Genomic DNA, 16,284 nt, shown 5'->3' with positions numbered 1-16,284 from the left:
CAGCATCACCCTGTTTTCATGTCATGATCACTTCTTGCCCCCCAAAAAACAACATGGCGACCAACTCGAGGCTTTAAAAAAACAGCTGACAAACAAATGGGTGACGTCCCAAAGGCTACATCCATTATTTATACAGTCTATTGCTGGATTACTGTTACTCTCTTAACTCACTGACTAACTTTCATATAAAAAAGCCATTGTTAATGTTATAAATACAGTTGCTTTCACTACTGTAACCCGTCAACATGTGTGGGAACGCCTAACAACTGAAAACTTATATTGTTTGGAAAGGTCGAACAAATACAACTTGTCCCGCTGAAGTCGGGGTGGGTTTTAGAGGGTTTTGTTTCAGCTGAAAACATCTGCAGACAGAAACGACACAATGCCAGCAGTGGGGAGCGGTTCGGCGGTGGGCCGGACAGATGTGTTTAGGAGTAAAACACCGCTCAGACGTAAGAATGTGCATTGTATGAGTTTTTGTTTCTACACTCCTGTGCGTGTTTGTTCCTGCTCATAATGACTACAATGACTCCACAACTACAAAGTGAAGGCAGCTGGGACTGAGGCATGATGGGAGTGATCAGTTCAAGATGGCACCGCAGGGAAGCCCACTTTTCATCTCTCTTTTCATCTCCACATATAAATCTGTCTCTCCATCTATCATTCACTTCCCGTCTCCGCCCCTTGCCTTCTTCCATTCTTCCTTTTCCTTCCCTCCATCCTTCATTTTCTCCTTTTCTTCTTTACCTTTTTTCCGCCCAATGTCTGCTTCTTCTGTCCATCTTTCCTTTTTCCTATCTTCTTTCTTATTGTTCCCCTCTAACCTTTCTTCTTTACTCTTGCCACCTTTCCTTTCCTTCTTAATAGACCACTCTTTTACTCCTTTCCACCTGTCCTCATTGTCTCCTGCCCTACCTCCTTCCTGTTACTCCTTGATTCCTTCCCTTAAGTGTCTCTATTGTTTTACTTCTATCGTTACTTTTGCATCTTCTCCTTCCACTTCCTACCCTTTTTTTTTTCTGCCCTTCAATTTTAATTTCCTATCTCTCTCTTTCTCTTGTGACCTCTTTCCCTCCTTTCATCTCTAAAGCCGCTTTCCCACTGGTCAAAATTCCTGCTAACACCCGGCTTTTTTGCTTAATGGGAAAGGTTACAATCAGCATTCCGACCGGGTCAAATGACTCTGCAGTAGGCAGGCCTAACCACTTTAACATCTTCACTGTTTACTAACCCTGTTACGGGTGCGTTTGTGACGTCAGACGATGACGCAGTAGAAAAGAGAGCGACAGGAGGATACTTCACTGACAGTGGGTCTTCCTGGTCTGAAAAAACCTTCGTCAACACGCTTAATTTGGTGGGAAAGAGGGATTACTAACTTTCAACTATCTCACCTTCGCAGACCTCCTTCCTCCTTTCATCTTTTCCTTTATCTGCCATTAATATGATGCTCCCTTTCCTCCTTTCCTTCCTCACTTCTGTTTTATTTCCTACTGTTCCCCTTTCCTCCTCCTTCTTCCTTTCCCATCCTTTCTCCCTTCCATATTCTTTCCCACCCTTTTAACCTCCTTTGTTCCCTACTCACTGCTCTCACTGCTCTCCTAGATCTACCTTCATCCTTCCGACTCTTCTTTATCTCCTCCTTCATCCCTCACCCCCTCCCCCTCCCTCCCCCTCTCCGTGTTATAATTGCGAGCAGGAAGCTGCCAGATATTGTGAGGTGTAATGTGCTGTCTGATTCCTCTCTTAGTGTTCTTAAATGATCGCTATTTATTTGTCAAGCCAAGCGTTGAACGCTAATTAAGGAGAAATGCTTTGAACTGCGCCTTGTGTGTGTGTGTGTATGTGTGATCAGTGTGTTTGTGTGAACTGAGTGTGCGTGTGTGTGTGTGGAGCAGTTAGAAGATGGAGGAAGTTGTCATTGGCGAGTCGGTCCTTCGCTGCTTCGAGTGCTACTGAAAATATGTGTGTGTGTTTCGCTGTGATCTGTCGGTGAGGTTTTCCCTGCTTTGACATTATTCTTAACACACACACACACACACACACACACACACACACACACACAAACCTAGCAGCTGGTGTTTCATGGACTCCAATGCACTGATGGGATTGGCCATTCTCTTTAAGGATTTGTGTTGTCATCGCAGTTCTCTGACTTGATTGGCTGTTTCCATCTCTAACCCAATGGCATACATTTCTCTCTCTGTTGACGATGTTATGCTAATTGTCTTCAACACGCCAGAGGGAATTGAACCTCTAACCCTGTCAGTGTCGGGGCCTTGCCCATGGGGACTTAACCTGTAATGGTAGTGGGCGCTCCCATCTTGCTCATCTGTATCCAGAGTGTGTGCAGTAGAGATCGGCTGGTGGAGCCGCAGTATCGACGTCCCGCCCCTTCCTCTACCTGACACACACCTTTACCTTGTGGCCTTGATGTGTTGGAGCCCTCAGGTGGGCTCAGTCTGCAGCAGAACAGCTTCTTGTGTCGGTCTAGTTATGTCGCCTCTCGCCGTTCCTCCTCTACTCTGCTACTCGGGAACAGAACGCTGCAAGAGCCCCATTTGTCAACAGAGCTGTCAATCATGAGACCACACCCACTTTTTATAGCATCAAATAACTAATTAAAAGTAAACAACTATAATGACAGAAACCATGTTTGAGAAAAATGTATTTGACGTGTATTTTGATTTTATAGTTTGACTCATGTCCCATCTGTTAACATGGAGGAGGCGGGCTTTATGACCTATACTGCAGCCAGTCAGCAGGGGGCGATAGAGAGGGTTTGGCTCCACTTTTAGGGAGCCGTCATGTCGGCCATCTTTTTATACAGTCTGTGCTGAAAACATGTTACCTTGTTTGTTCATATGAGACAGAAGAGGGGCCAGAGCAAAGCGTTGGTTTTGAGACCACGTTCCTTTAGAAACAAAAGTTCTCTGAAGCTCTTAAATTTCCTGCTTTCTCTTTTTATATGATCCAAAATCTTATTCCATCTTCACCCTTGACTACGAGACTATTCATGCATTTCATTGAGTTAAGGATTAGTTGATATGTTGGCCGGATCCCTGGATGTGGATAATGTCTGACGTGCTCTGTTCTGGCTCTGTGCGTCCAGTTTTATCCCCCGTCTCTGCTGGTTTTACTGTTTCTGGTAGCAGCCTCAGGGCCTCGCTCCCTCAGGAGTGTCTGTGTGTGTGTGGATGTGTGTAGATATCTGTGTGTGTGTGTGTACACGTGTGTGTGTCAGCTGGAGCAGTGCTGGCGTACAGGTGCGCCGCTGCCTCGCCAGCACTTCCTGGTAATTAATGACTTCTTCCTGCCTCTCTCTCTCTCTCTCTCTCTCTCTCTCTCTCTCTCTCTCTCTCTCTCGCTGTCTCTCATAGTTGGTTTGGTGGAAATTGATGACATGTGAGCATTTGCTTTTTCAGTCACATGAGGACAGAAGGTTGAGTGGGAGAGGAAGAAAGAGGGTGGGGGCTAGAAGAAAACATGTACAGTACCATGTGTTTAAAAAATGTCCCTTTTCTTTATATCAAAGTAAAAATCCTGACGAGAAATAGTTTCACATTTCAGGCTCTTATGTAAGTAAAACACTATGGGCACTATCGTACATCCGGCGCAAAGCACCTCAGCATGCAGCTCAAGTGTCATTGCTGTTTTCCACCCGACAGTGATCTTGCGCCAGCGGTAGCGGCCATAAGTGTGTTGGGCAAACGGGTGGTGCGTTACTATCTTGAGGACACAGAAAACAACTGCGCCATAGACCAACAAAAACCTGGTCTTAAGTCTCTGCCGCAATATGTTCCTGGTATTTAAAGGGCGCATTATGAGCATACATCGGCGAGTTCACAACACGAGTCTCTCAGCAGCGCTTCTACTCATGAGGAAAAAGCAGTGTGTTTGCAGATACAGTGAAATAACGTTGTTTATGGGACTGAGACAGCAAGCTTTTGTTTCCCTCGTCTCCTTAAATCATGACGCTGCTTTCGGTTTGTTATCGATCTGGTGAGAAGTGCCGGAAGACGTGGACAAGCTCACAGCTGCCTCCACACACACACACACACACACCTGCTGCACCTCAGGGAGATTCCTGCTTGAGCCAGGCACGCGGCAAAAACTGCAGAGGCACCAAGATCTCTATAATGTGCGCTCGCTCTCTCTAACACACGCTGAAACAGACACACACACACTCTCACACACACAACTATTACAATCCTCAAACAGAACTATCTGTAGACCAGGGACTTCAGCCAACCTCTTTGCGCCTTGTGCCTCGGTTTGCGCCCAGACTGTGCACTGTCTAACTAGCAAAAGTGGGTCAGACACGCCTTAAATCACTTTGCGCCATGCACTTTAGACTGAGCGCCTTCCACCGTGTGAATAGGACCCTATAATTGATATAAAATCCATGAAGTCTGCTTGGTGTAATGGCACAGGACTTTCACTCAGGAGACCTGAGTCCTGTCAGTCCCCGTCCCTAAACTTAAAGATGTAGTGCTCTTGCATGAACCTAGCTATACAGACCAGTTATTTTAACCATGAGTTGAACAGGAAGTAATAGTTACTTAAGGGTCCTTTTAGAGAGACTTTAAGACCCATTATGCATCACTTCTTCATATCACATGATCAGTTGTTTAAGGACACTTTAAATATTTTGCGTTTGATGTATGCTGTAGCTTTATTTGCCTCCTCTTTGAGCGTGAGATGAGAAGATATCCCTCTCGAGTCTGTGTATGAAGTACAAAGCTGGAGTCTTAGGTTAGCCTAGCCTAGCCTAGCATGAAGACAGGAAGCAGGGCCAAATTAAAGCAAGCCCAAAATAAATCTACAAACATCTCTGAAGGTTCCAAATAACCACCTTTTATATTATTTCTGTTTCATCCGTACACAAAGAGAAATGTAAAAATGACAATCTGTTGTTTACGGAGGGCTTCTGGCTTCTTCTCAACAACTGTTTTATTCTCTTCATTTCTGTCTCTCTTCTTCATGCTCGTCTCTCTCTCTCTCTCTCTCTCTCTCTTAAATCATTTCTACTCAATCTTCCATTTTATCTTTTGTTATTCTCTTCTGTATCTCTCTCTTCCTCAGACTTCCTCCTCTCTCCTCCTCTCCTGCTCTGCATTTTTTGAATCTCTTTCTGCTTCTTTTTATGACTCTGTTTCTCTCTCTCTCTCTCTCTCTCTCTCTCTCTCTCTCTCTCCCTCTCCCTCTAGTAATCTATCTTAGTTAATATCGTCTCTGTGAGCAGCTGGGTACCGAAGCCCAGTCAGCTCTGTGAGAAACAGACCTCTGCTTGTGTGTGTGTGTGTGTGTGTGTGAGAGAGAGAGAGAGAGAAAGAGAGATGAAGAGACACACAGAAAGATACAGAGAGAAAAGAAGATAATGCAGAAAGTAAAACAGAAGCAAGAGAGCGAGTGAGGAGGAGTGAATGACAACGATACATATATGTCGAGAGAGTGTATAGGTATCTCTGCGAATCTATGCAGAGCAGCAGGGACTTCTGGGTAACTGCAGGTCGCAGAGGAGCCGACACACCTGCACGTCAAATAAGCCTGTCGGGAGGGGGAGCTGAAGCGGACACATTTGCATGTCACATGATCTCTGACAGCTCGTCCTGTGTAATCTGAAGACTTTTCATATAAAAAACTGAAAATCCAAAAGGAAAACATGGAAGCAAAGTGTTCGTGTGTTTGTGTTAGCGGGCGAGCAACATGGCCTGTCAGTCAGTCAGCTCACTCTGGTCCAAGCTGAAATATCTCAACATCTATTACATGGATTGCAGCACAGTTTTATACGTATATTCATGGTCCGAAAAGGAAAACTTCCTGACTTTATATGTCAGTAGGAGGTCCATGTTTTAGTTCGTGAAGGTCGCTGGAATCTTTTGGTTCTTCTTCCTCTTCTGCTATCTTATTAATCTCTGTGTTCATGCAGCTGAACCGTGCGACAAAAACGCATAACATGATAAATGTACATTTTGTGTAAATTCGCCGCGACCTCCAGAGTCGATCACGCCCATTCAAGTCAATGCACGTGATTCCACAGCTTGCGCCGCGGTCCGTCTCCGGCGCGTCCCAGAAGCGTCTCTCCGCTCTGCTCCGCTAAAGATACGCACCGGGTCTATTTTTGACGGAGGCCGCTTCAAGCACGCGTCAAGCTGAACAGAGCAGATCGTTCCAAACAGGAAGTCACACACGAAAACAGCATACAGCATCCGGTCATTTCAAAATAAAACAACACGTACAGACCGGTACAGACTCAATTTTTTTTAGATCAACACACTGACATCTTGAAAAAAGAACACTTTTAATTAAGTGTCGGCTATCATAAAAGTGGAACAGTAAGGAAAGGAGCTTTGTTGCTTCCTTTATTATCTCCTTTATCAAAGGAAACACTGGACCATCCTTTACGAAAGGAGAGAAAATAACGGCCCATTATTCCTTGCAGCAGCTACATTTAAAGTGACGCACCGCTCGGGCGTTCATTAAAACACGATCAACATGACAGCAGTGGGACTGAGTGCCATCTTTACAGGATGAAGCAGTTATTTTTCTACTATCAAACTTATGATTCAGATGAATAACTCTGAGAGGAGGGTGAGAAATATTCAAAATGTGACGACCCTTTGGTGGCTTATATTTCTTTCCTTATATTCCTTTTTAATTTATCTTTGTAGTCCATCTTCTGTAGATTGTAGTTCTTTTTACATCAGTCACATCCGCCCAGTGTAAGTGCAGTCGGATTCTGAGCACCGTTGTCTTACTTCCTGATGAATTCTCCTTCGCACCTCTCCTTGACCTCATGATGTTTTTCATCGAGCTCAGGGGAAAGTGTTGAAAGAGATGGGAGGTAATGTTTTGGACGATTCGACTGCAGCCCCGATCTCACCTGGTGGACACATTTCTACCCTGACACGGTAATCACTCATATTGCCTGATCCTGAGAAAGCCTGTGATGCAAACTTGTGGTGTGTAGCTGCTGGGATTTACCAGGCAGGGGAAAGAGGCTATTAATGGCATTGCATTATGGGAAATTAAGGATTTTTGTATGTTTTAGCTTGACTCAAATCAGGAAGTAAAAAGTCAGGATATGTCGGCTGCGGGTGCTTCGATTTTGACCGTTATTTCATGAATCTGTCTCATGTGAGTCACCTGACTTTTAAAACCAACACGATCAATTGCCTGAATAAACGCCTGAATCGGACTTTTATTTTAATCTCGGTATCCACCTCAACAAAAGCTTATCGGTCAGATAGTTTATAACGGAGGGAAATTGACAGTGAGACAAACAGGTAAAGAGACTTTGTCTCTCCTCCAGCTCGTCTTGTTGCCACAGTGACCGCTCTGGCCTGTCCTGGCTCGATGCTCGAGAACGAAAAGAAAAAAAACAAAGAAAAGAACAGAAAAGAAGAAAAAGCGCCACAATCAATGAGACCCTTTTTGTTTTAGTGGGAACCCCCTTTTACCCCCGACGACACACACACACACACACACACTCTCTGACACACACACGGACAGAGGGACAGGATGACTGAATCGGTGTGTGATTGTGTGTGTGTGTGCCTTTGTGTCTGACTCCCTCTCCCTCCCTGTGTGTGTGTGTGAGTGACTTTATTTAAGACAAGGGCCCTTTTGTTTTAAGCCGGAGAATGGCTCTGAGACCGAGGCTGGCCCTGTAATTGGCCTACTTAGGCCCTGTTTAGCATGAGAAAAGCCTTCTTGGCCCGGCAGCGCCAAGCTAACTCTTGTTTTCAGGCCACAGAGAGGACGGACGCGCTGATCAGAATTCAGATTAGCTCCGAAAAACATCCACCCCCCCTCCGAACACACTCCTCCACCCTCTGCTTTAAATACACAGCTCACTAATTACTTAACGAGAAAGCTGGGAAAAAAGTCCAGCCTTTAACGGAGTCGTGGTGGAGTCTATTTAAAGGAAGGCGAGGGGGGGCTGGCAGGTTCTTTCTCACCTCTTCCCTCCTCTCTAACTTTTTAAAAGAACTGACCCTCTCCTCCATCTTTCCCTCTCTCTCTCTCCTTTCTTCTCGCGTCCTCTTCTCAGCCCAGACGCCACTTGTTGCTGCCGAATCATTGAACTTAATTAGCGGGACAATGTGTGAGCGGTTTGCTAAGTTTGAGCCGTAAACAGAGTCATAGCTAGAGGAGGGAAAATGCAGCAGAGAGGAGAAGTTAGAGTCTGAGGGAGATGAGGAGCTGTGAGATGAACGTGTCCGCGCTGAGCAGCATGAGGTCCACCTCATGGAGGTAAATACCATCGCAGACACGGGTGCACTTCATGTTACCTGAGACGCTTTAGGTGTCTGAGGTCGGCGTTTTAGGTGCAAGTTAGGCTCCAAAATCCAATGCAGACGGAGGTTAATTTGTTTCATGTAGTACTGATGTGTTGTTTAAATGCATAACTAACATCTATTTATGTAGTCTCTGTGTTTTTATCAATCTCACATTTAATTTATTTCTTTTTTTTCTGCACAAAACAAAAACTTTACATTTAAATTTTGGCTGAAATTTTTTTTTTTTTACAAGCATTAAATTTAAATTCTGTTTTAAATGACAAACATCATGCACACATAGAAAATCTAATTTCAATTATATTAATGTGTAAATGATTTGAATATGACCTGATCTAGACCTGTATATCTTTACTTTATTAACATATTAACACACAGACACACATGCCTACACACAGGTATGAACAAGCACAGAACACCGTGACAAAGATCGCTCCATTCAATATGATAGTGACGGTAAAGATTTTGTAACTCTATCCACAGCATTTGTTTGCATTTCAGGCACTGCTGTAATATTTGGTGCAATATAAACTTAAATTTTTTTTATGTGAACAACAATTTAGCAGTAATGAGAACCTTGGATTATTATTCTCAAGAGTTGGACTACAACGATATGTCCTCAGTATCCCAGCATTCATTCATGTGTGAGGTTAGCAGGACTGAACTTAGTCCACCCTAAATAATGAACCACGGCTCATCACACACACACATCACGTCTCTACACTATTTTATATTGTGCTAACACTGTCTGTCACTGCTCCGATTGTACGTACTCTATGTGTTAAAATATCCTTTTGTTGAATGGAGCTTTTATAGCTTCTATATGTTTTGTGTGCTTTGCTTTCATCTGTGCAGCCCTTTGTGACATGGGGCTAGAATAAACTTTGACTTAACCGAGCTCAAATTACAACATGCACAACATCACAGTTTAGCTCAGCATTAAAGCTCTCTGCACCGATTGCATCCAACTTTAATCAACATACTATGATATCAATAATGGCTGTCCTCACCGTCTTTAATCCTACGACCTTTTCTCTTCAGCTCTAACATTCAAACTGTGTTCAGCGTCCTCACAAGCATTACAGAAGAATCTCCTGCTTACTGTCGAGCACATTCGGTGCAGTCTCGTTACCCGTCAGCTGTCCTCCCTCACCGTTTTGCTTTCTGGGAGGTGACGGAGGAAACAAGTCCGAGGCAGCAGGATCCAGAGAGGATTTAAAGGATATCAGGACGTCGACTTTCTTTTGTGTTATTGTTTAGAGTCAGACGGGCAACTCGGGACGTTTAGGGATGACGTGTAAGACCAGATATTTATCAGAATTCATATGATCCTCATCAGGTGATGAATTTCTGCAAATTTCAGAAGAAACAATTTAAAATATTCAACTTTATTCCAGGAATTTTAACGTTTGAGCTTTTCTTTATCTTGTAACCTCACTGTCAGTGTTTCAGGTTTCATCAATATTCTAATCAATATTGTACTGATTCTAAACATGTTGATAATTGTTGAGATTTCATATATATATTCTCAAACACACAACTTTCCTCAACATTTCACATTTTATTATCCTATTTTATTAATAACGAATCAACATGTTTTAATTTAATCTGCAATAAATCTTCTTGATTGCATCTATTTTTCACATTTTCCCTCTTTTTTAATCTCTTTTAAAGGTCGTGAGGTCATAAGGTCACCCCACCATAAATACTCAGTAGAAGACCACATTTAGTTTTTACAGCTGCTGTCGCCCAGAAATGAAGACACGTTGGCTGCTGCTGTTTAACATGAACAGCCTGTTTATAATAAATATCTTTGTTAGTTGTTGTACTGGTCTCTGATCTGATCTGTGTGTGGACACCTTTGTCTGTTGTGGTGCGCCACTTGTTCACGTGTCTTTTCAGAAACCTGTCCATGTATTTATTTAAGTGTTTCCTGTTTCACCTTGTGTAGATGTGGTGACTTCTTCCTGATCCTTGAGTCACAAGGTCACATGATTAACAGTCTCTCTCTCTCTCTCTCTCTCTCTGTGTCTCTCGACCAGTCGGCACTGGGAGGCGAGTTGGGAATGGGGAGTCCCGGCGCGGCGTCGCCCACCAAGCCGGCCGGTCAGTACTACCAGCACTACGGCTCCAACCCACGGAGGAGAACGCTGCCTATGGACACCATGGGTGAGACGACACTACACACTCACATCATTCACACTCTATAGACACACACCCGGACAGTCCTGTCAGTTAATGACCTTCTCTATGTCGACCAGTGAGAGGCCAGCGTTTTCTGGCCTTTGACTGTTTTTCTCACGAGCATGGAGGCAGCCAATAATACAAAAATATACCTGAACACACTCAGGTTCCAGTTTGTAGCAACACCAAGCTTAAATGTGTAATTTAATTAAACTGCCCGGCATTAATTATTAATAAACTGTTTAAGAAAGAGGAGGTTTTACTCAGCTGATATAAACAAAGCAGGCCGAATATATATGAAAGATGGCCGCTGGTTCAGCTCAGCGGGTAGAGCAGGTGCCACATACACAGAGGCTACAGTCGACTCGCCCTCGGCCCTTTGCTGCATGTCATCGCTCACTCGCTTCTCCAGATATTTCCTGTCTCTCTTCAGCTGTCCGCGAAATAAAGGCCCAAAAAATCATCTTAAAAAATATGGGAAAAAGTAGGAGCGAACAATGCAGCCTCCATAATTAGAATTAAGCTGATATTAGTTTTAAACTAATGAATGTATCAAGTTGGGATTTATTGTATTTATTTATTGTAACAGGCCGCATTAAGCTTCGCTTGGAGGACCCGATACACCGACACAGTTGTTTTAAAAAACGTATTTAACACCACTGACATGTAAAGTCATCAGGTGAGCTTGGAGTCAAAATGGAAACGCTCAAATAAAAGAAAGGAAAATACATTTTTTGTTCTGTTTTTGTAAATATCGTTCTTAAATATTTACACTAGTTTAAATCAAACAGCAGCTGTATTCCACCTTTGCGCATTTGTTAAAGCAAAAAATTAAATAAGGCTGAAAAAGTTTTGTTTTTTTCAAGGATTTTATTGGTCATATCAGATTATTTTTTTTATTTCAATTAGCATTATGATGGTCTAAAGTCTGACATGTTGCTGGCCGCTCTGACGCGATGTAAAGGCATCTGAACATGATGTTTCAGGCCTGATTGTTTCAGTCTGAATGAAGTAGAATCTCATAATAGGTCTAAGAATAAAAATCAATAGTCAATAATAATAATAAAACATTTTTAATGTGCATTTCGCAGGGACAGAACACAACTGATCCCGATGAAGCTCATTTTGCTGAGGCCGCCTAGCTGTGCAGGTCATTTACACTTTGGAAGAAACAATAAAATTGTTACAATATAATAATCTGCCGTCATTCACGTTCCTCGATCCAAACTGAAACTTTTCCCTTCCCGACCTTGATGAAACATTTTAACCCGGTCTGAACCCGGCTCACAGCCGCTGTGTGTCCCGGGAACGTGGCTGTTATTATTTTTCTCCGGGCCGAGGCCGAGCTTTGTGAGCGTCCTGTTTGTCTGCGTGTGTGTCTGTGTTTGTAATAGGGCTTTAAGAAAATAAAAATACAGGGAAGTCTTTTAAAGTGAAGCACAATGGTGGCCGTGCTGTAGCCTCGGTAGCTTTAGCCTTGAGAGGACACACACACACACACACACACACACACACACACACAGACTCACACACGAGACGACTCTGGGCCAATTTCCAAAAAAGTGCTCTTTCATTTTTCCATCAAAGTCTCACCTTCCCGGCTGATAGAGCGTCGCTCGCTCTCCTTGAGAGAAACCCTGAAAAATAATATAAAGGTGTCAGAAGCTGCCCTCCTTCCTTTCATCAAACAGAAAGAGAAAAAAAAATCAACCCGCTCTTTTTTGTGTTCTGTCTTTTTATTTTCTGCATCTTTTTGTGTCGCGCTTGTTTGCAGTGAAAGCTTTCTTTGTGAGCGTATTGACGGCGGTGGGAAAAGTGGCCTCGCTCTCTCCTCGTCGGTGTGATCGATTAAATTCAGACAAATCAAACCAGCGCCTCCTTTTAAGAAAATAAAAGCCTCTTGGCCTGTTAAACCCTCATGTATTGTTTTGTTTCTCTTTTTTTTCTCTCTTTCAGAGGTTCACACAAAAAAAGTGCGGAAGGTCCCTCCCGGCTTGCCGTCCTCAGTAAGTGATAACATTCCCTTTTTTTTCCTATGATTGCCGAGGTATTATCGCTGCTGTGAGTGTGTGTGCCGCTGACTCTCCTGCACGTTTGGAAGCGCTGAGCTGGTTTTAACATGTAGAGACGCTGCGCACGTTGCCAGGTTGGGTTAATTTGTTGAGGTGAAGATGATGATGCTGTCGGAGACGGGCCGGACGCAAACAGCTGCCGGCTTTTTGTTGTCAGTTCCTGCCTTTTGGGGATCAAGTGAAAGAATTTCACGCCAGAATAAATAATCCAACAAATCTAGAAACGGGGCCGCTCTAACGCTATCTTCTCTTGTCAATGATTGATGGCTTAAAAGTGAATACAATTGATTTGTGTTGGGTGTGTTTGTCACGTTTTGGATGTACAGCTCCGAGCAGGTTTTAATTCAGCAGGTTTAAAGTCTCAAAAGTTCTGCAGTCATAGAAGAAGAGCAGTCGCACACTTTCTGACGAGGTGAAGGTGAAGCTGCTGTCGGAGCCGAGCTGCACACAAACAGCTGTCGGCCTTTGTTGTTGTTGACACTTCCTGTTTTTAGGAATCAGCTGAAAAAACCTTCAATACTAAATAAATAATGCAACATTACAAAAATCTGAAATACTATCCTTATTAAAAAATTGTGATACAGTAAATTTAAAAACATCTAAATGCTAAAAATTTATTAAAATTATTAATTTATACGGTTAAATAAATGCTATAAAACACACTTTAATGTAGCTGTGAGCAGTTTATTTATGAACAATATGAGACAATATATATATATATATAACAATAATATCTGTGTTGTACTATATTATATTATTATATTATCTGCTTTAACATCAACCTCCACGTTTAGGAGCACACATGAGGATTACAGCACTATTGTTTTACGTTATAAGTCTTTTATTACGAGTTTATATGCCGACCATAAATTATAAATAGAGGGACTATAATAGGGAAAGTCCAGAGTTATTTATGTATAAACTGATGTATTTATGAGGTATTAAGGGATGTTGGGTTGAAACTGTTACCGGTCACTGTGTCCGGCTGCTGTTTGGAGGACTCAGGAAGAAAAAGCAGCAACATCCACCAAACAACAAATAAGTCATTTACAAAAGAGACACCAGACATTTGCTTCCAGCGTCTCTGACGTCACCATTGTTTTTTTGTTTAATTCATTATCAGATTATTGTCAGGTTTTAGTCGGACTAACAAAGTAATGTAGACGAATTATTTGCAGCCTCATCAGAGATCAGGTTGTGATGCTTTTTCTCAGAAGGAAGTTCCAGCAGAAAATCAGAAACATCCCGACCTGATCAGCGATCAGTGTTTTGGTTCCTCTTGCTGTTTCGCAGCGTTTTGCTGATGTTTCAAATATTTCAACAATTTGTCACCTTGCATCTTTCTTTCACCTTCTGGTGTCCGACTCGTCTGCTGTTTCACCTGCAGAAGTATGTAAAATAATTTGTTATAATTTATTGAAGTATTTGACAGTTAAATTATGTACTTTTTGTAAAATGTCAGATTTTTTTCCCATTGTTTTGTGTGGACATTTATTCTGATAAATTGACAATCAGGTAATCCCACGTCTGTTGAAAATGTCCTCCTGGTGGCCGTGATATCGTAAAGAGAAGCAGGTAGATTTGTGAATGTCCTAACAATGACAGTGATAGTAATCTGTGCTGCGAGCTCTCGGCCTCATCAGATTTATTTCTGATTCTGACTTTGAGCTGTTTTACATGTGGAGAGTTTTCTCCGTCTCTGACCTCATTAATCGGCTGTTAACGACGGCTGAATGTTCGCCGTGTCAGCCGCCTCTTTGGCTCGGCGGGAGTCCGCCTTTCTGTGGCCTCGGCCCGCTTTGTCCCCCTGCTTCCTCCTCTCCGTCCTCCTCCTCTCTGTGTCTGCATCGGCCTGGAGAGGGAGGGGGAGGCAAGGGGGGAACGAAGGGGAAGCGGGGAGGAAGCTTGTTTTGGGTTTTTGGCAGGTTGATTTTTTCATCCTCAAGGACGAGGAGGAGGGACGAGATGTCAAACTATATGGACTATTGACTTATTCTAACATAGATTACACATTTTAAAAAAGAGCTGGGAAGTACATTTATTCAAGCGCTGAACATTTGTAGTATTCTAGTTTGTAATTTGCCGGAGTTTGTGCTGAACATGAGATTTAAACAAAAACAGTTTCAGCAGCAGGACGTTTGTTTCAACGTTGTCTGAAACATGTTACATATATGTACCCCCACATGTTTGTTGTTTAGTTTAGTGTATTAGTTTATTTGACAGGGGCCGTGCACACACAACGAGTTAGCTATAAAGCTAACTTACATCTGTGCTCCCTGCAGGAAGATGTAAAAAACATTTCCTTCTCTCCAGGTCGGAGGACGGTTTCATACAAAGGTTTAAATCAGTGATCACACGACTGGTTTGCCTTAAGCCATGTTTTACACTGAAGCTTGTGTCTCTGATAGGAGTGCAAGTTCCACCTTTTGTTGCTTGCAGGACTTGATGGGGTGGACGTCTGTACTTTAAGAGAGATGTGGTTCACATCATGTGTGGTTATGTTCAGGCATCCAAAGAAGAAGCTGTGATTCGATCAGGGAAAGATTCAAGTTTAGTTAAACATGTTGAAAAGTGAAAAGCCCTGACCTTTTGACTTCTCCCATATTTAAGACCACGATCCTTCCCTCGGGCTACACGGTGGTTGCCTCACAGCTTAGTCTGGCGTCGGATGTAGGGGGCATTGCATGTTCTCCCTGTGCATGCGTGGGTTCTCTCAGGGTACTTCCTCCCACAGTCCAAAGACATGCTTGTTAGGTTCACTGGTGACAGTAAGTGTGAAAGGTTGTCTGTCTCTATGTGATTGAGACGATCAGTCCAGGATGAACCCCGCCTCTCGCCCAATGATAGCTGGGATAGGCTCCAGCCCCGCGACCCTGAACAAGATAAGGATAGATGGAACTTCCCTAACCTTAACTAGGTGCCATGAGTAAATATGCCCATTCAGTCTTCATGAGGTATGGTGAGTTTGCATACGTTGCTGGGGGCTTTTTTGTCATTGTTTTCAATGAGAAGCTTTTTGCGTGCTGCTTATGCGTTGCAGAGCGCCTCGTGTTTTTCCGGTCAGTGCGCCTCACATTTTTCAGGAAACGCTCTGAGCGCCTCGAGTTGAAAAAACTTTAAATCAAAGCAGAAAAGCGCCCGACGTCATGGCCAATGTTTTTTCTCATTGTCCAATCGGATGAATGGAGAGGCGGGCCTTCTTTCAGTTTACAATATAACAGTTAGGTTACCCGGTTGCCTTAACAACAGTAGAAACAAAAAACGTAGGCTTCAACAAAAAAGGCAGTGCGTAGCGTCTCGCGTTTTACAGCCTGCAAAACGCGTTCTTTCTGATCGGGACCTAAGACTCCTCAAAAAAAAAATAGGGACCAGGTTTACAAATATCAAAAAAATGCAGGTGGCATTTGTTCCTTTTTCTTAAGCCGATTAGCAGCACATGCATGCATGCGTGATGTAAACTGATGGACGTAAGAGACAACACAGGTTTAGTGTCCCTGCAGCCTCATTAGATGTTGCTTTGTTGTCACCCTTCTTGTGACAAAGGTTGATATAAGTGCTGTTATTGTGTCCAGGTTAATGCACGACTGACTCTGGCATGTTTGTGTCGGCGTTTCCCTAATTTACTTACACCTTAGCGTCAGTGGTCACATAAATCTACGCTCCACCGCGAGGTGATCCCTGTGCTGCACAGGAGGGTTGGTGTCGCTCTGGCGTTGACAGTCATGTGA

At 43.2% G+C, this 16,284-nt stretch overlaps 1 protein-coding gene across 5 annotated transcripts in view; it reads left to right on the top strand.

Annotated features, from left to right (window-relative positions):
• The window catches only part of LOC138605018 (transcription factor 4-like), a 248,899-nt gene that overhangs the window by 126,594 nt on the left and 106,021 nt on the right, over positions 1-16,284 (top strand). For all 5 annotated transcript variants that reach the window (XM_069677083.1, XM_069677082.1, XM_069677081.1 and 2 more), the window contains exons 6-7: positions 10,343-10,469; positions 12,441-12,490. In XM_069677083.1, coding sequence (XP_069533184.1) covers positions 10,343-10,469; positions 12,441-12,490 — 177 coding nt within the window. The remainder of the gene's footprint in view (positions 1-10,342; positions 10,470-12,440; positions 12,491-16,284) is intronic.

This window comes from Semicossyphus pulcher, unplaced genomic scaffold (genome assembly GCF_022749685.1).
Source record: "Semicossyphus pulcher isolate SPU_LCO1_2020_fin unplaced genomic scaffold, fSemPul1.0.p SCAF_28, whole genome shotgun sequence".
NCBI classification, from domain to species: Eukaryota; Metazoa; Chordata; class Actinopteri; order Labriformes; family Labridae; genus Semicossyphus; species Semicossyphus pulcher.
This window is presented reverse-complemented; position numbering and strand designations above follow the sequence as displayed.